This window comes from Bacillus rossius, chromosome 2 (assembly GCF_032445375.1).
Source record: "Bacillus rossius redtenbacheri isolate Brsri chromosome 2, Brsri_v3, whole genome shotgun sequence".
Classification (NCBI taxonomy): domain Eukaryota; kingdom Metazoa; phylum Arthropoda; class Insecta; order Phasmatodea; family Bacillidae; genus Bacillus; species Bacillus rossius.
In genome coordinates this window covers 17,257,612-17,282,971 of record NC_086331.1, presented here as the reverse complement: position 1 = coordinate 17,282,971, position 25,360 = coordinate 17,257,612, and the positions used below count along the sequence as shown (strand labels likewise).

Genomic DNA, 25,360 nt, shown 5'->3' with positions numbered 1-25,360 from the left:
TGTTATGTGTAGTGTGAGTAGATTAAATACAAATTTAGTAATTTTAAGACATTTTTTCTCTGGCTATTCTGAAATCCTAGAGTGAACCTCTGGATCCGCCACTGGTAAGATGTCATGTTAAATGCAAAAGTGAACTTAAATCACGTTGTTTACATAGTGCAACACTGTCAATGGGTGAAAAAAAAACTTAAGGGGGAACGCCTGCATTGCCTTAAATAATTGCGGTGTGGGGTGTTATCTTTTTTTTTTTTTAACTAGGCCTACATCGAGATTCACAGTTGGTTTTCGCTCGTGGTGGGAGGTGGGGGTGGGGAATTATTTAGGCCATGTGAGGATTCTACTTTTAAGGAATATGGTATGTTATTTTTTTTTTCGAAACCCTTCAACGTTTCTAACATAGATACATTCACACTACACAGAAAAAAAATCGGTACTACTACAAAATATTCATTTGGAAACCAGTTGCCAAGAAATAGTTTGTAAAACTACACAAAATATATTGTATCTTTCTACAACACATGGCTATAGTTATTTAATATTTTCGATATAATACTGAGTATTTCTTACAAAAATTGGTGCATAATTTTATATTTTAATTGATGTTTCATTCAAGCATAATTTTTTTAAACCTAAGAAAAGATAATAAAACATCAAACAATTAGTTAACCATCAGTGTCCGTGTGATACTGATACCTGAGCAGAGTATGTTTTAATGACTTAAATGATGTGGAAAAGAAATTTTCTCAGAGCAAAAAGACTTTTGCCTTGTGGCAGCTGATATTGTTTCATCCGTCAGCCTGTTCAGTGACACAAGTTTTCCCCTGCCATCACAAGCTAATAAAACTGATTCTACTTTGCATTGACTTAAGTCTCTGTCTCACTCGTCATGTTGATTGTTTTTAGTTTTTTTTAATAATTTTTAATGGCTATTTCTAAAATTATAACTCTTTACCAATCTTGAATTTGCTCTTCTGCCAAAAATATTTTCAACCTACATATCTAACATGTATTCATTAAGTAGCTATAGGTATTACATGTTGAAAATATTTTCAACCTACATATCCAACATGTATTCATTAAGTATATTACATGTTGAAAATATTTTTGGCATATCCACAATTTAAATCGAAATATCGAGTTCAAATTTTAGAAATAGCCCTTAAAAAGAGAAATGCCGGTGGGGGGGGGGGGGGGGGAATTAAAAAAATCAGCATGGCGTATGAGACCAAACACATCAAAACGTATTTAAGTAGAACGATAGGAACAGGTCTAATAAATGGACTGACACTAATGTTTAGGCTCATGTATAAAAAAAAATAGTGCGTGGAGTCCCTCCGCGCGGAAGAAGTGAAACTTCGTAATGTGGAAATGAAAATAGGAAGGGGTAGGAATTGATTTTTAGTGAAATCATATTGTATCAAATCAAACTAAAAAAATAAATCATGAAATCATTCAACGATAAAAGCTGTTTATTTAATTAAGCGGACGGGTTCGCCCCAAGGAGAAAATTGACGCGGCGAGACCTCGTGGACATAGAGAAATGACACCCACTCACTATTTATGTGTCTATGAAACATGATTTTTTTCTGCAATTTAAATTATAATACAAAAAGGGTATTGAAAATTTAAACAAATATGGCGACACTACGAACTGTCCGGATCTTTATTTTTTCTTACTCTCTACTTAGTTCCTTACAATAGCATAACTTAATGGCTACCCCCTCCATGGTAGCGTTAAACGTTTAACGCAACCTTGTTGGAATTCGCATTAGAAGTTTCACTTCAATAAATGGGAATTAAAGCAAGATTTATTAAGAAGCCACGTCGCGTACGGTTGCTTCTGTAGTTCCAAATGTCAGTAGTTATTGTCAATATTGACTTAGGGTTCTTAAAACTATACAAGATATAATTTAATTTGTTTTTCTATTTTTTAATTCCCCCCCCCCTTTTTTTTCCCCTCAACGAACAAGATTCCTATGTCCGCCACTGATCCGGTAAACTACGAAATTAGTCAAGCGAAAATTTCAATATTTTTTTTTTTTGATAATGGTACTGTGGTTTCACCTCTTGGCAATATTTAAAAAGTGCTTCTACTATCTCCTTTCATATATGTATTAATTCATACAAGTCTGCAATTAACAAACATGGCTTCTTATTAAGCCAAACCATGCCTATTTACGTTTAACACGGATAAACTTGAAGACTTTAATGAGTGACCGAACTTGAACAAAATGAAAAAAAAATTACACATGTGCATACTTTTCGCATATTAAGCTGGTAAAGTTGAATTTTTTTTACATGGTTTTGCAATATTTATATAGACAACCAAATGGATTATATAAATGAAAATGTTTGGGTTTTAAGGCAGTGCTTTATATGGTTAATATTTTTTTAGAAAAAATTATTAAATATTTTTAAGCCATTTAAAATCATAAGAATTCTTAGGATTTCATTAGGCAAGGTAAAATTAAAAAAATTTTCTGAAATAAGTTAAACAATATCACATGGCAGCCAGCAAAATTTAACATTAAACTTAAAATTTCTCGTTTTATATTCCCTAAAACGTAAGTAAAATTAAATAATACCTATATTCTGAAAGAAATTCAACTATATCACACAGAAGACAGTAAAATTTACTTGTAACCTAACAATTTCCAGTCTCATATTCTATTTCTTTCTCCTTATCCATACTCCAAAAATAATGTTAACTTAAAAATGCAATTTTGCAGCTAATTAAGCAAATGACTGCGACATAATAATTTTATTCAATTTGTGACTGTTCAGGCACTCAAAATGTCGGCAAATTTCACCACGTGAAACATAAATATAAAATATTACTTGTAATGGGACACAGGCCTAACCCCTTAAGACACCTTGTTAGTTATAGTACCTACATTTGTCATTTCTATTATTTGAGTGATTTCCTTACAAATGTGACCTTATATAGCGCTATTGCAATTTATCAAACAGGTATTTACTAAATATTCTCCTTTAGCACGTTTCAATAACGATAGATTGAAACAACCTCGAAAAGAACGTTTCGAAAATATCCAGTGAGAAAATCCGTGACTTCAAAACAAATACAAAAACTCTATCGGAATAAATTCCCAGGAATCATTTGCAAGCCTATGCAATGACTAGAGGATGAAATATTCATCTTAGCTTATGAGAACGAGCCTTTTGTTACACACGACATATTGATATTTCTCGTTTAGTTTTTCCGTCACTATGCTTCTCTTAGCCTATACTTAAATTTTAACGTGATCACTTCCTTGCGTTGGTCGTTCTGCCAGAAAAAAATTGCAACAGATATTCACTTAGTGTCCTATTATCATTGGTGTAAAAAGTCACGCAAGTCGAGATAACTTGGATGATTGCACGTCTTTTTTCGCAGCCATGACGTGACGCTTAGTGAACACCTGTGGGAAATTGGCTATTTGTGGCAGAATAACAAATTTAATACCGAGTCAGAACTTTAGGCATAAGTTATCGCCATAAATAATAGTGCCGAGAAAAAAAATAAAATAAAATCGGCGTGCAAAAGCAGCCTCAACATTTACTCACAATTTTCGGCGGCATTCGTTCCTTGTCCATCGTTCCGTCGATTTCGTGACCTCGGGGCAATATGGCGTTCGGGTCGTTGGAAGCGACGGAAAGGAGAACTAATTCAAGGCCAAGCGATTCAATTGGTGGAACGGATTGGGGACAGAGGGGCGCGGGTGTCAATCCCTGAGGGAGGGGGAGGTGTCTTCCCCCTCCCCCCCCCCCCCCCGCCAAGAGTGACAGTGAAACGGGTTTGAGATCAAAACTAAGTCTCTCGGAAAACTTTCCGTGTATTTCAAAGTTTTCTGCTTATTGCATACTTGTAGGCTAAGATATGGGAGGGGTTTCAAATCATTGAGAGTCCAATTTAAGGGGCAGTACCCTGAATTATTTCACTTCTATTATTTCGTGTCCATGCACGTGATTTTATGTATATATATATAAATATTTATATATATATATGTATATACATAAATATAATATATATTTATATATAAATATAATTTGTATATATATATTTATATATACTTATAAATATAATTTATACTTATATATATGTGTGTGTGCAAAAATTAACCATGTTTCCCCCCTCCTAAACAAGTCCTTATTTAATGGATTTTATGAACCTAAAAGGCAAAATCTTATGTCAGTCCTAGTATGTAATGAAATAATGTGGTATAAAGTTATGGATAAACTGTTCATATGAAGCCTTCGTCTTGAAGTCCTTTTTAAGTCTTAGTATAGGCCTTTTGATTTTTTATTGTTATACTGAAAGAAGGAAAAAAAATTTTTTTTTTGAAGACGAAGGCTACATAAAAATGGTTAATCCACAACTGTATAACACATGATAAAAATATATTTAACAAAAATTGGTTGTCTGTAAAGTCGGTTTACGGACGATAGTTTAACGTGACAACGTCATAACAAAACATTGATGAAATGATTGCATACTTTTATGAATAAAATTGAATCATTTTTATTGAATTATCACTATTTTGTATGAATACAAAGAAGGAGTGAAATGAAATCTACAATTTAATTGATAAATTTACTTTTATTTGCACTCATTAATTCAAATATGTTTATTACTTTAACGAAGAGATTATTTTAACTGTAACTTTTATACATGTTTGCTATTTAACTTCTTCCAATCTGTGTTATTCTGTTAAAGATAGGACGATGATAGGAAAAGTAGGAAGCGAATGGGAGTGTTTCAAGTTTAATGTGCCTCGAAAAAGTCAAATCGATGGTTGTTCCAATCGAGTGGAAGCGAGATAGATGCGGCGCAAGCGTACAATGAGCGTAGCGGGACAGTGCGTAACGGGACAATGTGCGTAACGGGACACTTTTTCGTGCGTGCAGCCGGCGTTCATCGATTTATTAGACGTTCTCACGTCAAAATTTGTATTTAATTTCATTTTAAAAAAATAACACACTCGTGAGAGAGTATTTCATTAGGCTACTCCCAGTTACCTATGTGTAACATCTTACCTCGGAAACGAGCAATTTCATGCGTTCTCATGATGCAAATACACCATAACACAAAACACTGGCACGAAATATAACGCAGAATTCTATAAAATAATGCCGAGCGTGATAATTGGGTACATAAATGGTGTTTTTAACTACATTTCCTGAAGCGAATCACGCGTAGTTTCCGCACCCGGTGCCGAAACAACTACGTCGACTATCGAATCTCGTTTTAAACTACACAGTGAAACTGCTCCGATAGGAAATGAATCGAACCTGATTTCCGACAGTACCGTGGTTACCCATTTCCGTTCCGTTCACGAAACAACTCGCACCTAATGCCGCGTGTGCCCGAGAGATGAGATGTTACACGTCAGAAACTATTAAAATAAGGGCTTGTTTGGTGGGAAACCCTTTTGTAGACAGCTTAAATATGGTTATATTTTGAACTTAATTGAGATGATGAGCGCAGGAAGGAGGTGTGAAGAAGAGGGTTGCAGGCGGCGGAGGGGAAGTGTCCGTTCCTGTGCATCGCGGGAAGCCTACTTTTCACAGACGAGAGAGCCAAAACCCGAAGTTCCCCGAAGTTCATGCTTTTTTTCCGTTTCTTTAATGTAGCTATCCTAACCAAATCAACCGTCCACAATGTTTTAAAGTATTTATAATGTAGCTAACCTAACCTTATTGACCATTAGTATACTTTTATCAACACCGCCATATTTATTTACAATGAACAAAAAAAATTGGTTGTCTGTAAAGTCGGTTTACGGACGATAGTTTAACGTGACAACGTCATAACAAAACATGGATGAAATGATTGCATACTTTTATGAATAAAATTGAATCATTTTTATTGAATTATCACTATTTTGTATGGATACAAAGAAAGAGTGAAATTAAATCTACAATTTAATTGATAAATTTACTTTTATGTGCACTCATTAATTCAAATATGTTTATTACTTTAGCGAAGCGATTATTTTAACTATAACTTTTATACATGTTTGCTATTTAACTTCTTCCAATCTGTGTTATTCTGTTAAGGATAGGACGATGATAGGAAAAGTAGGAAACGAACGGGAGTGTTTCAAGTTTAATGTGCCTCGAAAAAGTCAAATCGATGGTTGTTCCAATCGAGTGGAAGAGAGATATATGCGGCGCAAGCGTACAATGAGCTTAACGGGACAGAGCGTAACGGGACAATGTGCGTAGTGGGACACTTTCTCGTGCGTGCAGCCGGCGTTCATCGATTTATTGGACGTTGTCACGTCAAAAACCGAAGATGCACGATCTCGATCGGGCGTTTGGCTCTCTCGTCTGTGAAACGAAGGCTTCCCGTGCATCGCCGCAGCAGGGGAAGGAGTGGGGCGGGGCCTCCCCTTCCCCTCCCCAGCCGGCCTCCCCTCCATGCGCGGGGACGGATGCGCCGTGGCGCGTGGTCTCCCGCCTCCAGCTGATCTCGCACGAGGCCACCAGCGCGCCGCCGCACGGCGGGGCGAACCAACTATTTCCCTGCAAAAAAAAAAAAAAAAAAAAAAAAATTATTACAAAATAACTTTGATTTATATCTCTCTTGGTGGTAGGCAATGTTCAGGGCGTCTGAAACCACCGGAAATACAGCATTTGTTGTTCGGCATGCTTTCTTGTGAGAAGCCTGCAAAGTGGCTCGATTATGCGGATTCAATGTTTTTTTTTTTTTTTTTTTTTTTTTTTTGCTTTCCTGACGTCAAAAATATGTGGCACTCCAATGCCTGTTGGCGCATTTAACACCGATCTATTCAGACGTAGGTGATACAGCTCAACACTATTAATTTATATATTAACCGTATTTTTTGATATTTTTTTTTTTTTTTTTTTAGTGTGAGAGGTTGAGTTCGGTATACACATTCGTATATTCGTAGACTTACAACATTTTCCCCACTAGTCCCCACTAAATATTCAGAAAACATTGACTTGTAACACATACATAAAAATGGCGTGCTACCTCTTGCTGCCTTGGCGGATAAGCACGAATGACTGCTAAGGCCCGCACGTCTTCGAGCGCGGCCCCAGGCAGGGAAGCCAGTGGCCGGGCCGACTGGAAGAGCTGACCAAGGACCGAGCGAGATTAGACCTGTCTGGACTTGTTTCTGTATGGAGCAGTGCTGCTGCCAGGAGTAGGTTGGGGGTTAGTCGACGCAGTGCGTCTTGCATGCAGTGAACTGGGGTTGCTGTCACTACTTAGAAACACACGTATGAACGCTTAGTGAAGGTAGATTTGATTCCTGACGCTCCAATAAGGAAAGTTGAACTAATCAGTAGGGGCATGCAGATTTCGCGAAAAGATTTCGGGACTAGATGAAAGTTGAAACACTGTAGCATCATCTGTGTTTCGTGATTGGGAGAGTTTCTCCCAGGTACATATCGATTGTAACACCACCAATCACAATGATTCAGTGCGGAAGTAAACGCGTCCTGCGTGGCTCGGTCAAATATGGCAACGACTTCTCTCGCAGACGGCTGCCAATCACAAGGAAGAAACCACAGGTGCGGTTATACCTTGTTGAAGTCTAATAAGTGTTCAGATCTTTTCGCGAAAAATGCCTGCCCCCTACTAATCAGCTTACAAACCTAAATAAAATGCTTCGCTTTTTTTGCCTGCCCTATTATAATGGATGAAGCAGTGCAAACGGGGCTCATTGGTTGGAGAGTGGCGGATTGTTTGTTCCCGCCAGTGGCGCAGCCAAGCGGAGAGCCTCGAAGGACGCCGGACAGTGGCTTCCCTTGGTCGCGTCCAGCGGTGCACGGGTCGAGGTGGCGTCAGGCGCAGGCGGGTCCTGACCACCGTGACACGCCTGTCCCTGCAGCATGGCGGTGCTCGACCCGAGCCGCACGCTGCCATGTGGGGCAGAGAACCACCTCTGCCCTCGTTTAGATGGTGATTTTGCATCATTTATTTGATGGCTGGGCAGACCGATAAGAAAAATACTTGGTTTATCACTGCGTGATTCAGCCGACATGTTCATGCAAAGAGCAACAGCGTGTTTGTAATCCAAAAATCACGCAGAAGTGACAAACAAAACACGTAGTTGCAGCAAATATTGTAATAGGGACAATATGGGAAACTCGTAAGAAATACAAGAGACAAGTGATGTCAGCGAACCTGGCGGCATGGAGTGGAACTACGTTTTTAAGTGCGTGAGAGTAATGGCATCTGGTGGCGTGGAGTGAAAACAGCATGAAAGCAATGCAGTAACTTGTCTCGTGCTTCGCCAATGATAATAGGCCAGATACGTTCTTTAAATGATTCATTGGGGAATTTTAACTTAATGCATTTTTTGGACATACGCCATTGCAGTTTTGCACTGTTTGTCATGAAAAAATTCCAAAAAAAACAAAAAAATAAAACCATTATTGAAGGTTAAAAATTCTCAGGAAACAAGACTTAATCAGCTGATGTCGGACAAACGGTGTCTAACATCAGCTGATTCAGTCTTGTTTTCTGTAAATTTTTATCTTATTTTTTTATTCGGAATTTTTCCATGACAAACAGTGCAAAACTGCAATGGCGTATGTCCAAAAAAACTGCATTAAATAATTGGCCAGAGTTTCCCATATTGTCGTATTACGATGGTTGCAAGTCACAGCGCAGTATTCGCCCACTTGTATGAACAAGTTTGTATTGCAAGTCGGCACGGGTTAATGTTCTTAAAAGGGCCTTGTTTTTTTATAGAGTACATTGGGTGATTGCAAAAATTGTAGGGGGCATGTGTCAAAAATATTAAATTCAATGTAGGCTATATAATTTTTTTTTCTATGTAGCCTCTTTTGCATCCAGTGAAAATTTCTTTGTGTGGGGCGCGCACATCCTAAAAATTCACCCGCATCATTTTTTCATAACGCGCCTAAATAAGTATAACTTCGAAAAGAGATCAATACACGTCCAACATTTTATTCCATGTGGCAGTCCATTTTTTGACACCACAGAATTTCCCCCTAAATCACCCTATAGGTAGATAATGTAGGCGCACGAAATACCTATGCACAAATGGTGCAATATTAAAATGTCTTTAAGTATTCGACGTTATATGATACCATTCCAATACAAACGGATGTAACGGAACTTATTTGCAAATAAATTGGTAACTGCATAAAAATTTTCAATTTTATTCGGCACAACATTGTGAAAAAAGTTTCTGTATCCATTCCAACGTTTGTAATTAAAAAGAAAAAAATTTCAAGCACTTTTTACAGTGAATGGGAAATGTATGGCAATGCATCTCCAATGATTAGAAAGAGTAAGTTAAAAATTTAGTTTATTTTTGAATGTTATTTGTTCTATTTTACTGATTTTTAAATATAAAATATTTTACATACTACGGAGTCAGTTTTTTTTTTAGCTTAAAATGTCAAATTTATCGCACTTAAAAAGGTGCATCGAGTTTTTAACTGCTTGAATTAAAGATAGTTGAAAAAAATTAGCAGCTAGCCCATATACATAAATAAAAAGAAAAATTGCTTAATATTTGTAACTGCATATGCAAACACTGTTACTTATTTATTCAGTATTTAATTAAATATGATTAGGTGCATGTTGTTGGATTCTAAATGTGAATGTTTAAGATCCATATAAAGTTTTTATGGCATAAAGATGCCAAATTTGTAATACATAAAATTGCAGCTAAAGATAAAACTATAAAAAAAAGGCCGTGAAAATACGTGGTAATAGATAGGTAAGAAATAAAAACGTGTGTATTGTAAATTTAATTTTAAGTGGGGGTGTATCTTCTATACTTAGTATCTTATGAAATATTTTGTTGGGATTTGTTATATTTTACATGTTATTTTCATTAATATGTTCTTAGTGGCCAATTGCTTACTGTTTAATTTATCTCATGTATGAACAAGCAATGCTTCCAAACAATTTAAAAAATAAAACATTTGATTAAGATTCTGCTTCAAATAACACTTAATGGTTTCCGAGGATTTTCAACATCATCATCCTGCCCATTTAGAAATAGTATTTACACAATTTTAGATAGTATGTTCTAAGTTTAAAATATATGTATGTGGTCAACTGTAACTAATTGGTGTTCTTGCGGGGTTTTGGCGCCTATTCTCTCCGCAGTAGATCTCAGGAACGCCGCTGCTGTATTGATTACCCAGACTGCTAATCCAGCTAGCACGTCACTGCATTGTATTACTGTCAAGAGAGTTATTATTAAAAATAAATTAGGTAGTGTTGTGTGACTAGCGGAAATTTGTATTACCTATGACCAGGTCTGTTTTATACGTAACTGACATTTAATGTAAATAAAATAGTAATAGCTGGAAAACTTACTATTTTAATGGGTTCTTAGATATTGACGTGAAGTTACTGTTAACATGCAATTCAGCGAGAGGAACAACCATTTACAGTGTATGTTAGCATTTTGTTCAGACCTATGTGTCAGTAAGTAGATGTAAATGACGTCACAGGAACACATCGACTACCATGCCGGGTCTAGCTATAAGCTGTCGGAGGCTTGAGGCTCTCTTCTTAGGACCTCCAGGTGGTCTGCTGCGACGCTGGAACACTGGACGCTGGAAGCTGTAATTGGCGAACTACAGAAGATCTGAAGTAGCCGGGTGTCTGGCTGAAGAATCGACTTCCCTCTCGTTCTAAAAAGTCTGTTTTAATTTGGATCGGTCTCACCAAAAGTCGTGGCCGATCGTAGCTGGTGCTGACATCGGTCGACCGGAACCACTACAGGGACGAACGGGACCGACGCGGAAGTTGGCACTAGATGTCGCCGATACTCCCTATCTGAGACTTATTCAGTCCAGAACTATTCTCACAAATCATAGTATGGAGAATTCTGTATAGCACACGACCGCGGATGACGCGAATCTTCAATTCCTCGGGCGGCAACCAAGGCTTTGGTTCGCCCCAGCCCGAGAAACCTCTTCCCGCTACAAGATGGCGATGGCGTCTCCCCTTTCTTCTTCCTTCCAACTATTTATTTTCCGTCCCTAGCAACCAAGGAGCTATAGAAAAATCAGCAAACCAAATTAACTGCATAGTGAAATAAAACTTGGATATTAGCGTGTCAGAGTGCTGAACTAAGGCAAATGAATAAAGTTTCCAAAGAATAATGCTTAGATGACCCTATAGTTAAAAAGTGTGTTGTCTCTGGCAATTAGATGTGTTATATAGGTTAACTTTGGTTGTCCTCTTTACAATAAAATAATTAAATACATAAGATCGGCTTATGAAATAAGGTACAATTAATGTTACAATAATAATCATAATAATAATAATATAACTGTAAACAGTTGTACTGGTTACAATGTTATAAAAAATTTACATTTATACATATTTTATGCCTTTTGAATACAAAAATATTTTTTAATTTAGCAACACATTATTTAAGACAAATTACGTAATCAGGAATAACACGAATCACAGAGGAACAATTTTTTTTTGTTGTTGTCTGTTGCATGAGATTTTTCAACTTTTTTATGTATTTAGGTACTGCTGAATCCATTTTCTTGTGCATGAATTGCATTTCATGCAATACAATTTTCTTTTTTTTGCAGATTTCTGATCTTACCTTCAAGTTAGAGTACTACTACTCGTATATTTAAAATAAATACAAGGTAATTAATGGTTTACAAATATTATTATAATTATATTTGTATTAAAATTTAAAGTAATGAAAAATTAATTATTTTATTTTGTTAAATATTAATATATATATCATTATGATGTTCTTATTAGACTGGATAATGGCCTCCTCAAGTCGGCATAAATGTTTAAATAGTTCTAATGCCTTCTGTTACATATGTGGCAGTTACACACTTTAACGTCAAAGACGCAATATTTCATCATTTGTCAGACGTGTGTACGCAACATATTTTGAGGTTCCACTAGGTGATCAAGACAAGAAATGGGCTCCGCATATTGAGTACGAAGAAAGCGAAAGTGATCAAGAGGCTTTTGATCATATGTATGACAAAATGGATGCAGAATCTGATGGATCTTCTTCTGACTCCAGACAGTCATTAACCTCCCAGCAGTTTAGTCAATCTTAATTGAACGACTTAGTGCGTGATCTGGACCTCTCTAAGAAAGCAGCTGAGTTATTAGCTTCCAGGCTGCAAGAGAAGGATCTACTTCAACGCTCAGCTAAAGTTTCTTATTTCAGAAAGCGGGAACAAATTTTTGTCAAATTCTTTTCTGAAGACAAGCACTTTGTTTACTGCCATGATATCAAAGGTCTTCTTAGACTGTTAGGTTTTACCTCTTATAGTTCAACAGAATGGCGCCTCTTTCTTGATAGCTCTAAGCGCAGTCTGAAATGTGTTCTGTTGCACAATGGGAATATTTATGGAGCAGTTACAATTGGTCACTCAGTTCATTTGCTAGAAGAATACAATGATGTTATATCCATGATCAGCTTACTTAATTACCATGACCATAACTGGATCATTTGTGTGGATCTTAAAATGGTAAACTTCCTCCTTGGACAACAGAAAGGGTTCACAAAATATCCTTGCTACCTTTGCATGTGGGATAGCCGTGCTCGAGAGAAACACTGGAAACAAAAGGAGTGGCCCCTATGTAAAACTCTGGAAGTAGGTATGCCAAATATTGTAAATGAACCTATTGTTAGTCAAGACAGAATCGTCTTCCCCCCCCCCCCCCCCCCTTCACATAAAGCTTGGGTTAATGAAGCAATTCGTAAAGGTATTGCATACTGAAAGGGATTGTTTCAAACACATTGTTTCAATCACATTGTTTCTGCTTTCCCTGGTCTGTCATTTGAGAAAATAAAAGCAGGTGTGTTTGATGGACCTCAAATTAAGGCCCTTGTGCGTGACGAGGAATTTGTCATGAAGATGGACGAAAAGGAAAGAGCAGCATGGGTGTCTTTAGTAGAAGTTATGAGGAACTTCCTTGGTAACAAAAAAGCAGAAAACTATGGAGTTTTGGTTCAAAGGATGTTAATTGCATTTCGAGATCTTGGATGCAACATGAGCATTAAGATGCACTTCCTGAATAGTCACCTGAATCAATTCCCTGAAAACCTTGGGGCTGTTAGCGATGAGCAGGGAGAACTTTTCCACCAAGACCTGAAGACGATGGAACAGCGTTACCAAGGGCGATGGGACAGGAATATGATGGCTGACTACTGCTGCTGCTGGAGTATCAAACGAGATTGTCCCAAGTAAATTCACAAACGCAAGAGCTGCATGCGCAAATTCTTGCCTGATTAGAACCTGGCAGTGCTTTATGCGATATTTATGCTTAAAATAAGAGCATTTATGTTTTTTTCATTCCAAAACTTTATGCATGTGTTTATGCGATTGCATGTTTTTGTGTGTAAATGTAAAAATAAATCACTATGATGGTGTTCCAAGATAGTAAGAAACATTTGTAGGTTTAAAAGAAAGATAAAAATGTTGAACATTTTACATTATGTAAAAAAAATTTAACAACTGTTTGTAAAAGACCATGTGCAATTGCGTGTTTTTTGTGTGCAAATGTACAAAATAATTCACTATAATGGTGTTCTAAGATAATAGCAAACATTTGCAGGTTTAAATAAAAGTTAAATATTTTTAACATTTTACATTATGTGAAAAAAATTTTAAAACCTGTTTGTAAAAAAACCTTAGCTTTCAGAGAAAAACTAACTTCAGATATGAAATCAGCACTCCAGAATTAGTAAAAAAACAATGGTTTCTACCAATGCAACAAAAATTTTGTTTCCCTGTGTAATAGGTACCTAGCCTATCTACATCAAAATTTTGAATAAAGTATAAATTATTGACTTCTTAATATAATAATTTAAAATATTTAACAATAATATGAGTATTTAACCCTGATTAAATCAAAAATATTATAGTACTTATACACAAATAAAAAAAAAGATTTCTGAAATTTATTAATTTATAGACATTACATATTTATTATATAATCTTTTGAAAATATCGTCAATTTAAGTAGGCCTAATATATATTTTTTAACAATTGCGTCTGAAATTTGTGTTTAGACGCAAGTTTGTTTTCTCTGCATTAATGAACATTTGTAAGTTTTAGCATAGTACTATCAGCACTTTTGCAAATAATACGTTCATATAGCATTGCAGGCCTTATGTTCTTTAAATTATTCATACAAAAGGGAATTTAGATTTATCTAATACAATGTTTTAGACATGGAAAAATTTCAAGAATTCAAAATAAGAAATATAAATGAACACATAAACCCACAGAAGAGGAAGCCCAAATCAGCTGATGTCGAACAGATGGGCCCAAACACTAAACTAAACAACACAACGACGACAGCACAGAAGAACACCCACACATCGTGCTATCTGATGTTTAAAGTTTTGCGAGAGACCAACAAATGCAAGGTAGGTATAGTATCAAAAAAAAATTTTTAGCCTTGAAATAAAATCAGATATACTTACGTGAGAATGAAAAAAAAAAAAAGGAAAAAAAACAAATTCAACATGCTCTCGTGTGAGATAGAGGGTGTATTCGTGTTAAGTGACCAGGGATGATAAGTGCGACGTTCGCTGGTGCTTCTAGCGCATGCAGTCAACGGAAAACTTAATAATTTAAAATAAAATAAAATTCCTTTGAGCGTATAGATTTGTGTTATTATTTATTATTAATATTACGTGTATCGTATCCGTAACATGGACTTGATTTTGCGGATGGAAGCGGGCCATAGCTCAGGAGAGGTTTTTTTATTTATTTCCTGGGGTCGGAGGGTATTTTGCTCCCCATCCCCCCCCCCCCCCTCCCTCATAAGGCATCAAAACGGGCGGAAAGGGGAGGGGGTGTTCAGAGCTCTCGAATGTGGGGCAGCAACACAAGCGAAGGAAGTCTCCGGACTAGCTGCAAGCGATAAGCCTGCAAGCCGACACCTCGAAAGAGGCGGGTGCGCTCCGATTACCCGGCGTCCCGTCTACCAGCTCACGGGCGCGCGGCGTTGCCACCTGTCGCGCCGATCACGCCTGCCAACCTCTGCGCGGTAACTCCGAGCAGACGACTGCTCCAAGCGGGCATCCAGAGCGGTGCAAATGGGTTTGGCGGGGGGGGGGGGGGGGGGGGGGTTTGGAAAGAGTAGCAATATTCTCCACCAAAACACAAAACATTGTAATGAAGTAGAGATCGGAAAAATTGGCGGATTCAATTCGCGCTATGCTAGAACTCAAACGCACGTACCTTCGTATTGCTTCTGTGATTGGCTCACAGTTTATCTGGAGGACTTTGAGCCAATGTAAAACCTTCAACCAAAGAAGTATTGAATCGGAAGGGTCCCAGTTGACAGGTCTCACAAGTCAGTGGCCAATGAGCATGTGGCATTTGCCCGAGTATGTAGGGGGTCGTGGAGTCCATCCTAGAGGTCATTGAAACCGCGAATTCTTCCAGTCCCTAGTAATGGTAGGGGCAGGAAAATTTCGCGGAAAAATCTGAACGCCTACTGACTGCAACAAGGTATACCCACACCAGCGGTTTCTTCCTTGTTATTGGCGGCCGTCTGCGAGAGAAGTCGTTGCCTTGTTTGCACGAGCCACTAAGGACGAGTTTACTTCCGCACCATGTGCGTCTCTGCCTGAGGACGGGAGCAGATAGAAGTTCCCGAAACGTCGCTTGTTTTTGTTTTAGAAAACTGTTGTGTTTGTCTCGTCTTTTCGTTTTGTTGTGTTTTTGTCTCGTTTTGACTGTTGTGCTGAATTTTTTTGGGGTTCAATATTTTTGTGCTGTCATCATTTGTGGGTTTTTTTTTTTTAGTTCTCTTCTGTTTTTGGATAAATATAGTGTTTGTTTCGTCTTTTCGTTTTGCTGTGTTTTTGTCTCGTTTCAACTGTTGTGCTGAATATTTTGGGTTCGGTATTTTTGTGCTGTCATTTGTGTTTTTTTTTTTTTTTTCGTTTTGTTAGTCCATTTTTCTTGGTCTTTCTTTGTTTGTTCCCAATATTCCTGTTGTGGAGTATTGTGTGGTGTTTATATCCTGACAACAGCAATTTTTTGCTTAATTTGTGTTTTTGTCATTTGTGTTTTTTGTAGTTTTCTTTTACAGACATACATGTGGATAGCAATGGCGTATGTCCAAAAGCTTACATCAAGTCATGCACTCCCATTGCACAAATCTCTCAAAGATAATAGTCTAATAAGTGTTCAGATCTTTTCGCGAAAACTGCCTGCCCCTACTAATAAGCAATAAGTAGAGACCTGCAAAATTCGCGGATTCATTCGGTGATAGGCTAGAATTCAAACACATATACCTCTTAGATAATTTTGCTACTGGCTTACTGTTCATCTGGACGATTCTCAACCAGTTATAAACCCTCAACCAAAGAAGGATAGATTCACAGACAAACTAGCTGAGACGACTTACAAGTCGGCAGCCAATGAACTTGCGTTATTTGCCCGAGTGTACAGGGGTATGTGCAGTCTATCCTGAAGGCCATCGAAACCGCAAATATTTCAGGTCTCTAGCAATAACTGTAGAGACCTGCAAAATTCACGGATTCATTTACCTCTAGGATAGACTCCACAGTCCTTTAAATACTCGCGGAAATGACACCTGTTCATTGGCTACTGACGCGTTAGACGTCTCAACTAGGCTGTCCGTAATTCGGCACTTTCTTGGTTTAGTGTTTCCTATTGGCTCACAGTTCCCCGGATAAAATGTGGGCCAGTGGCAGAAGCGGTACGAAGGTATAGTTGTTTTAATGCTAGCCTATCGCGAAATGAATCCGCGAATTTTACATGTCTCTAACAATAAGTTTCACTCCTGTCGCTCTTTGACGCCACGCTCACGTTTTTTATTATTTCGTTGGCATGGATCGAAAATCTCGTATCTCAACTTTGGTGAAGCATTTAAATAATAAACAAATACATTGAATAATATTTCCATATTTAAAAAATGTATTAGATTGTACAAAGTTACTAGAGCCACGGAATTTTCGCGCATTCATTTAGTCGCAAGCTAGAATGCAAACCTCCACACTGTCGCACTGTGTTCATGATTGGACCGCAGTTATTTGGACACGCCCCTCTACGACCGTGAGCCAACGATGTCCAGCTAGGAGAGAAGTAAGCGAATCAGGTAGTGCCAAATAACAAGGATAAAAATGTTCTCGCTAAGAAATCAACCAATGGGAAAGTAAACATTGGTCGAGCACACCTATAACTTTGAATTCTATCCTGAGGCCAGAGGAATCCGCGAAATTTCCGGGACTCTAAAAATTACATTTCATGCCCTTGTGCTTTAAAGTTTGTTACTTGAAATGTACGGGGTGTTCCTTAAATCCAGACGATTTGTATTATATTGCGGGTGGTGTCAATTTATTGCCTGGCTACGGGCTGGCTACCATTACTTTTCGACGCATAATAGTTTACCCCCAACCCCCCTTCCATCTTGACGAACATGTTCCCTCCTCTGATTGGCGCGCGCTCCGCAGGTGCAGGTCTAAACGCTGTGTAGGGTGAGGGCTTCGCCCGTCCCTCCAATTCGCTAGTCGTGGGGTGTGAAGGGGGGAGGGTCTTTGTATTCCACTTTAAATACCGTTGTAACCCGAGGGGGAAGCAGGGAAGAACCAACCCTCTGTCCACAGGACACGCACTCTGGCCTCTGGTTGGTGCGCGCGATCTGTGACGTCACGTCACGCCCAACAAACAGCGTCTCTTCGAGGCCCATGGCTGGAATTCAAATATAATATTTTCCTTTAGTGGCAGTTAAATATGAGAACGAAAAAAAAGGGCAGTTCTAAGCTAATAGTAGGGAAATATATCTAAATAAAAATGTAAAAGTTCGTTTGTTCAAAATCTTAAATCCCCGAAAGTTCTTCACCGATTGTTTGAAAATTTTGACACAACGTTGCATTCGAATACGCGCGTGTTTTTACATAGGTACCTATGTCACACCTGTGACAGGTAAAATGACGGATAAATATATATAGGTAAAAATAGAATTTTAATATTTTTATTGCTATAAAGCGACATATATTGATATATGGAAATATATAGATATAGGTATATATGAGAGAGAGAGATAGAGGGAGATATAAATATTTAAAGAGAGGTATAAAGAGAGATAGAGATTTATGGAGACATAGAGAGTTAGAGAATTACCTACAAAGAAAGATAGATATTCTTAGTATACCTATGTGTACCTACTTAAAAAAAATTTTAAAAAATATTGATGGAGGGCATTTCACCGCATGTCAGCATTAGCTACTAAAAAAATAATAATTAAACTTCGCAAGTGATAACTGGTGTATGGCTTTTACATTGATTTTAATTTGGCTTAGGCCTACTGAATGATTGTATATACACAGGGAAGCAACTAGACTAGTTATCACTCGAGGAAAGAACTCATATCCCCCCCCCCCCCAACCCTACATTTTTCCAAGTCAAAAATCTTCCTGACAACAGAACATATTGCTATCACATAATAATTCCACTATTACAAATATTTTTTAATCAACTTAGATGGCAAATAAATAGATTTATTTGCAGTCATTTAATTTTGAGTACAAGATAAAATACCAAAATTATTCTAGGTAAGATATTGAACTGACAAATACCCTTAGAATGAATATTTCTTATTTTCTTTCACACTTACTTTAAATGCTTCAAATGAAATGAAAAAAATTAATGAAAAGATATCGTAGCATGTGTGTGCTGAACCAACAGACAGGACAGGCTATTTTATCAGAAATTTCACATAATCTCTTGGTAAATTGTAAAAGTATGAGAAAAATATTTTAAACACAAAGTCTTCAAAAGACAGCTATGAAACTAACTTTTGCTCTATTGATATGATGATCAAGGTTGGTTAGTCGCTGTCCTCTTAAGTTTCTGAAGTAAATTTTATGATCTTTAGTTTCCTAATAATTATTTTATTTGAGGCAACTGAGACTGGTTATACTGTAGTGCTGTAGTTAATTTGAGGTACACGTCTTCAAGTCCGTTTCATAAAATAATGTCCCAGTTTCAATGTATTATAAAAGAGTAATTTAAACCATAAAAAAAATGCATCAAATTGAAGGTAAACAAAAATAGTTTTCTTACAAATGTTCAATATGTGCACCTTTAGTTATACATAGCGACAGGAAAAATTCGCGGGTTCAATGACCTGTAGGATGAACTCCATAGTTCTACGTACACTCGGTCAAATGCCACCCACTAATTGGCTGCTGTCTTGTGAGACGTCCCAGCGTAGCAGCCTGTGATTCGATACAGCTTTGGTTGGGTGTTTCTCATTGGCCCAGAGTCATCCAGGTGAGTTGTGAGCCAATAGCAGAGACAGCACTGAGGTATAACAATTTGTATTTTAGCCTATCGCGAAATGAATTCGCGAATTTTTCCGGTCTCTAGTTATACGGTACAAATCCGACCTAAAGTCCAATTTTTCCCACACTTTGGTTAACACATCTGGAGTAATGGAAGCAACAGCCTCTTCAATTCCGAGTCTCAACTCTGGAAAATCATTAGGTAGCAGCGAAATGTAGACACGATCATTTTTTATAAAGACAAAAAGAAAAAAAATCGCATGTCGTTATGTCAGGTGAACGTGGAGGCCAGGTAAAAAGAGCTCTGTCGTCTCGAACATTATGACTAGAGGCCTGAAAAGTTCGCGTGTTCATTTCGTGTTATGCTAAAATTCAAATAATTATACCTTAGTGCTGCTTCTGCCATTGGTTCTCTGTTAATCTGGAGGACTGAGGGCCAATTAGAGACCCTCACTCATAGAAATGTCGAATGACAGGCCACCCAGTCGAGACGACTCACAAGTCAACAGCCAATGAACAGTTGGCATTTGCCCGAGTGTGTAGAGGTTATTGGAGTCTATCCTGGAGGTCATTGAATCCGCGAAATTCACGGGTCTCTAGTTATTAATTTTTAATGTCAGTGCTAAATGTATGTCATTATTGTACGGCGTCATCACTCGCGGTGATAGTATAGCATTAAATTCATTCACCGTACTTCTGTGTGCGCCTTACTTTACGTGTAGAGCCCCATCGACCCCCTTCAATTTGTTGCTTATTATAGAATTATTGTTTGAATCCCATACACACATGACGGGGAAAGGGTACATATAAGTAATTTTGCCTTTTATTTTTGCTTCCCTGTGGCGGTGTGTGTGGAAGTTTTTTTGTAGACCCCTGGTAGCGATCAAGGTCATTGAGATTGCCGAAGGCCGGGGTTCCACTTGGGAAGAGGTAGATGAATCTGAACATAAAAATACTATGTATAGCAAATTTATAGATAGTTTCTTGAAACTTTTTGAAAATGTATTTCCATTGAAAGTTATAAATTATAAAGTACCCACAGGAAATAATAAACACTGGGTCTCAAAAGGCATAAGATCTTCAAGTTTAAGATTAAAAGAACTTCAATCCTTAGTAAGAACTAAGAAGTAATGACTGAAGTGATGAAAACCTGGAATATTACAAAATATATAAATTAATATAGGCCTACAAAAAAGTATTTAAAAAAAGCAAAAACAATTGCATGCAAAAAGGTTATTAAGTAAAAGTGACAGTAAAACTAAAATGTAATGGAAAATAAAAAACAATTAAACTAAACTAAAATCTTAAAATTATGTGATTAATAGAGACCCGTAAAATTCGCGGGTTCATTTCGCATTATATTAAAATAAAAATAATTATACCTTAGTGCTGCATCTGTCATTAGTTCACTGTTAATATGGAGGGCTGAGGGCCAATAAGAGACCCTCACACATAGAAGTGTCGAATCACAGGCCACCCAGTCAAGACGACTCACAAGTCAGCAGCCAATGAACAGTTGGCATTTTCCCGAGTGTGTAGAGGATATTGTAGTCTATCCTGAAGGTCATTGAACCCGCGAATTTTACGGGTCTCTAGTGATTAATGAACTAAACAATGAATCGGAAATATTTAATTAACATGTAAATATTGCAACTTATTTTAATAATTTTTTTATTGTTTCGGGTGAATAAAAAAAGGTATTAATAATACAAAGGGACTGGAAAAATTCGCGGTTTCAATTACCACTAGGATAGACTCCACGATTCTCTATGTACTCGGGCAACTATCACCTGGTCATTGGCTACCGACTCAGGACACCTGTTTACTGCGATTCTTATGATTCGATACTTCTTTTGTTGAGTGTTTGCCATTGGCTCAGAGTCCTTCAGGTAAATTGCGGTCCAATCACTGACGCAGCATTAAGCTAAACAAGTTTGTATTCCAGCCTGTCTCGAAAGGAATCCGCGAATTTTTCAGGTCTCTAATAATACATATCTCCTCAACATTTTCTTTATAAAATTACTAGAAATCTAAATTTCATCCACATGTTTCAAGTTTCTGAAAGAGAAGTCACAAAAATTATTTCATCCCTTAGTAATAAAAAGTCAACATACTTTTTCAACCTGTCTTTGATGAAAAATGTGCAACTAAAATTACTAAACCATTGACTCATATTATTAATACTTTTATTAGGGAAGGTATTTTCCCTGATAGGATGAACATTACAAAATTAATTCCTATACACAAGAAAAAACCTTTACATCTGCTGACAACTATAGGCCTATAAAGTTTACTTCCAATTTTTTCAAAAAATTATGAAAAAAATCATTCATGCCAAATCAATTAATTTCCTATAATATAATAATATTCTTAGACCTGATAAATTTGGCTTTAAAAAAGATAAATCTACAACTTTAGCTATGTACCACTTTGTAAAGACTATCCTGAACAACTTGGATTCTGGCCAACATGTATTTGGAGTGTTCTGTGACCTTTCTAATGCTTTTGATTTAGTTAATCATGAGATTCATCTTAATAAATTATATCTTTATGGTACAAGAGGGAAAGAACTTATTTATATGAGTCATATTTATATAAGCGCAAAGAAAGTTTTTTTAAATGTAATAATTAGAGACCCGTGAATTTCGCGGATTCAATGACCTCCAGGATAGACTCCAATATCCTCTACACACTCGGGCAAATGCCAACTGTTCATTGGCTGTTGACTTGTGATTCGTCTCGACTGGGTGGCCTGTGATTCGACATTTCTATGAGTGAGGGTCTCTAACTGGCCCTCAGTCCTCCTGATTAACAGAGAACCAATGGCAGAAGCAGCACTAAAGTATAATTATTTGAATTTTAGCATAACACGAAATGAATCCGCGAAATTCACGGGTCTCTAGTAATAATGATACAAAATATTCCAACTGGGGTTATATAAAAAAAACGTGTACTCTTGGTATGTGTTTTGGGCCCTCTGTTATGTTTAGGTACTATATTCCAATGATACCTATACCTAGCCAAATTATAAACGGAAATCTCATATCATTTTCTGATGATACTAATTTAATTGCTTCAACGGACACTTTGCCTGATCTTAAGATTAAAATTGAGCAACAATTTTAAATCATGTGTTATTGATTTAATGCTAATAACTTGAAAATTAATATAAAAAAAGTATTTATGTATTTTCAAGATAGAATTAATTATGATATAAATCTTAAAAATATTCTAGTGCAAATTTTAAATCAACAAACAAATCTGACAGATACAAGTAAAGTTATAGGCTAATTAGTGGACAAAATTCTTAAATGGAAAGAGCATTTTGAACAAATAGCAAAGAAATTAAGTACATCATGTTATGCACTTAGAATTTTAAGCAATACATTAGACAAGGAATCCTTACGTACTGCTTATTTTGCTTTATTTCACTCTAATATGACTAGGGCCATGCGATTTTCGCGAAAAGATTTTCCGACCAGCTGTGTGCTAAAACTCTATAGCATTTTCTGTGTCTCGTGGTTGGCTGGGTTTATTCCAGGTGCATGTCTACTGTCGGCGCACCAATCACAGCCACCCAGTGCGGAAGCAAACTCGTCCTGAATGGCCCGGCCTGACAGGGCGATGGCTTCTCTCGCAGACGACCGCCAATCACAAGGGAACAATGGCATATATTGTTGCAGTCTAACGAGCGAGCAGATTATTTCGCGAAAAACGCATGCCCCTAAATATGACTTATGGAATTGAAGTGTGGGGAAATAGTAGTTTCAGTGTGAACATTTTCAGATTACAAAAAAAGTCTATTCGAATTATTTGTAATAAGAAACCAAATTCCGCTTGTATACCATATTTTCGTGCACTAAAAATTTTACCATATTTCTCTGAATATGTTTATCGTTTTTTGTTATTTACTAAAGAAAATGTGGAACATTTTAAAGAAACCCATTTCATTGACCATTACGAAACAATACATTAATATAAACTTAAACCTAAGTGTTATAAAACTACGTTATTTGCAAAGGGAGTTCAACATAAAGGAATTACGCATTTAATAAGTAACCTAAAACATATTACTTTTAAACAATTGTAATTAATTTAAGAAATAACTTAGAAATTTTATTATTAGCAAAAACGTTTATTCAATTTCGGATGGAAATGATTTCTAACATGTTATCATTATTTAATACAGGCCTTTTGGTATAATTTTATTAATGTGTGTTTCGTCTTGAAGTTAGACAGAAACACTTATATTTTTAATATAGGGAACTTTCTCTTTTAAATTAAATTTGGTAACCTGTCATGAATGTTTAGATATGAATGTATAAATATATGTATTTATATACAATTATGTTATTTTGACTAAGCCCATATGCCCAAGTGTAATGCTTTTAAGGGGATCTAGAGGAGAATTATTAACATAAATAAATAATTAAATAAATTAAAGACGCTATCAGGTGGTTACCCATTACCGTAAAAAAACACACATTCAATAGACAATAACATTAAATAATATATGGGTTTTACTACTGTTTATTATTTAATTCTTAAATTTAATTCTCTGCACAAACACTTTAATTATTATTTAATTATAAATATTAACGCTATCTATGAATTTACACAAGAACTAGACAGCTTCGGTAGCACCATCTATCGTGTCGATTTTAAACACTTCTTGAGTACATGTCTGGCTATTCGAGTTGCCGCTCGCTGGTTGTGAATGTACGGGAATCCTACTTTTCACAGACGAGAGAGCCAAACGCCCGATCGTGCATCTTCTTTTTGTTCATTGTAAAAAAAATGTCGCGGTGTTGATAAAAGGATACTAATGGTCAATTAGGTTAGGTTAGCTACATTATAAATACTTTAAAACATTGTGGACGGTTGATTTGGTTAGGATAGCTACATAAAAGATACGGAAAAAAAGTATGAACTTCGGGGAACTTCGGGTAACTTCGGGTTTTGGCTCTCTCGTCTGTGAAAAGAAGGCTTCCCGTGAATGTACAGCGCTCGGCTCGGGACTAGTGCTCCGCGCGCGGGGTTGCCAAGTCGTCAATCGCGCGCGGGGTTGCCAAGTCGTCGGTTGCGCGCTGGCCGCTGTTGCCTGCCTCCATGCCTGCCTTTGCGTCTTCCTCACGGCCGGACACCAGCCAGACAGCTTCACTCCACCGGCGCGCGTTATTCACGCACACGTTATTGTTACATTCGTCTTCAACCAGAACAGTGGTCAACTACGGTAACTTGTGCTGCAACACTTGATTTGTAATTTTTGATACTTTTGAAAGTATACACCGCATTGTGGCTTATACTGCTAGAATCCCTGAAAATATCTCGGTTCGGGTATGATCGTGTTTGTCTTCAGATAGAATTCCCAACATAAACTGAAAACAATTAATAACTAAAAAAATAATGAATTCCCGATTTTATACCTATAATAATTAAAAAAAACACAGTATAGGCCCTACTCTCAGTCTATAAATGCATAACCACTTTAAATTGTTCTGAAGACTTATGTAAAGTAATATCCAAAATATACCCTGAAATTTACAGGAACATACACTGCACAAAATTATATGCTGTACTAAACAATGATACTCTGACCAGAATTTTTTTTTCTGTAATTTCACAGAGACTTTAGAAGGATAGGTTACATGCGTATGTTCATTTATGATACTGTTAAACTTACATCCCTTAAAAACTTATTCCTAATACATTTCATTTTAAAATATTTCATGAATTAAATACGTAGTAATCAGTAAAATAAAACATTAAAGATTGAAACTAACATGTTGGCATACGTTTTTAAACAAAGTCTTTCTAGCACTTAGTATGCTACGATACACATAAATTTCTTTTAGTATAAGATATGTAGGTATATATAATTTTTAGTTCAAATTTTATTTACATGTAAATATAAAATATGTGTTTAATATACCCGATTCCTAAAATAAAAACCGTATTGCTATTAAGATCATATGACAGCTCTGAAAATAGAACAGATGCATAAAACTTGAGTTTAGGAAACCATCATTGAAGTACGTAATTCCTTTGATGTTTTTTTTTCTCGTGTTTCT

The 25,360-nt window shown here is 36.7% G+C and overlaps 1 protein-coding gene across 1 annotated transcript in view; it reads right to left on the bottom strand.

Annotated features, from left to right (window-relative positions):
- The window catches only part of LOC134528848 (MAGE-like protein 2), a 48,397-nt gene extending 30,705 nt beyond the window's left edge, over positions 1-17,692 (bottom strand). The window contains exon 1 of the mRNA XM_063362515.1: positions 17,619-17,692. Coding sequence (XP_063218585.1) covers positions 17,619-17,692 — 74 coding nt within the window. The remainder of the gene's footprint in view (positions 1-17,618) is intronic.
- Positions 17,693-25,360: the final 7,668 nt, after the last annotated feature.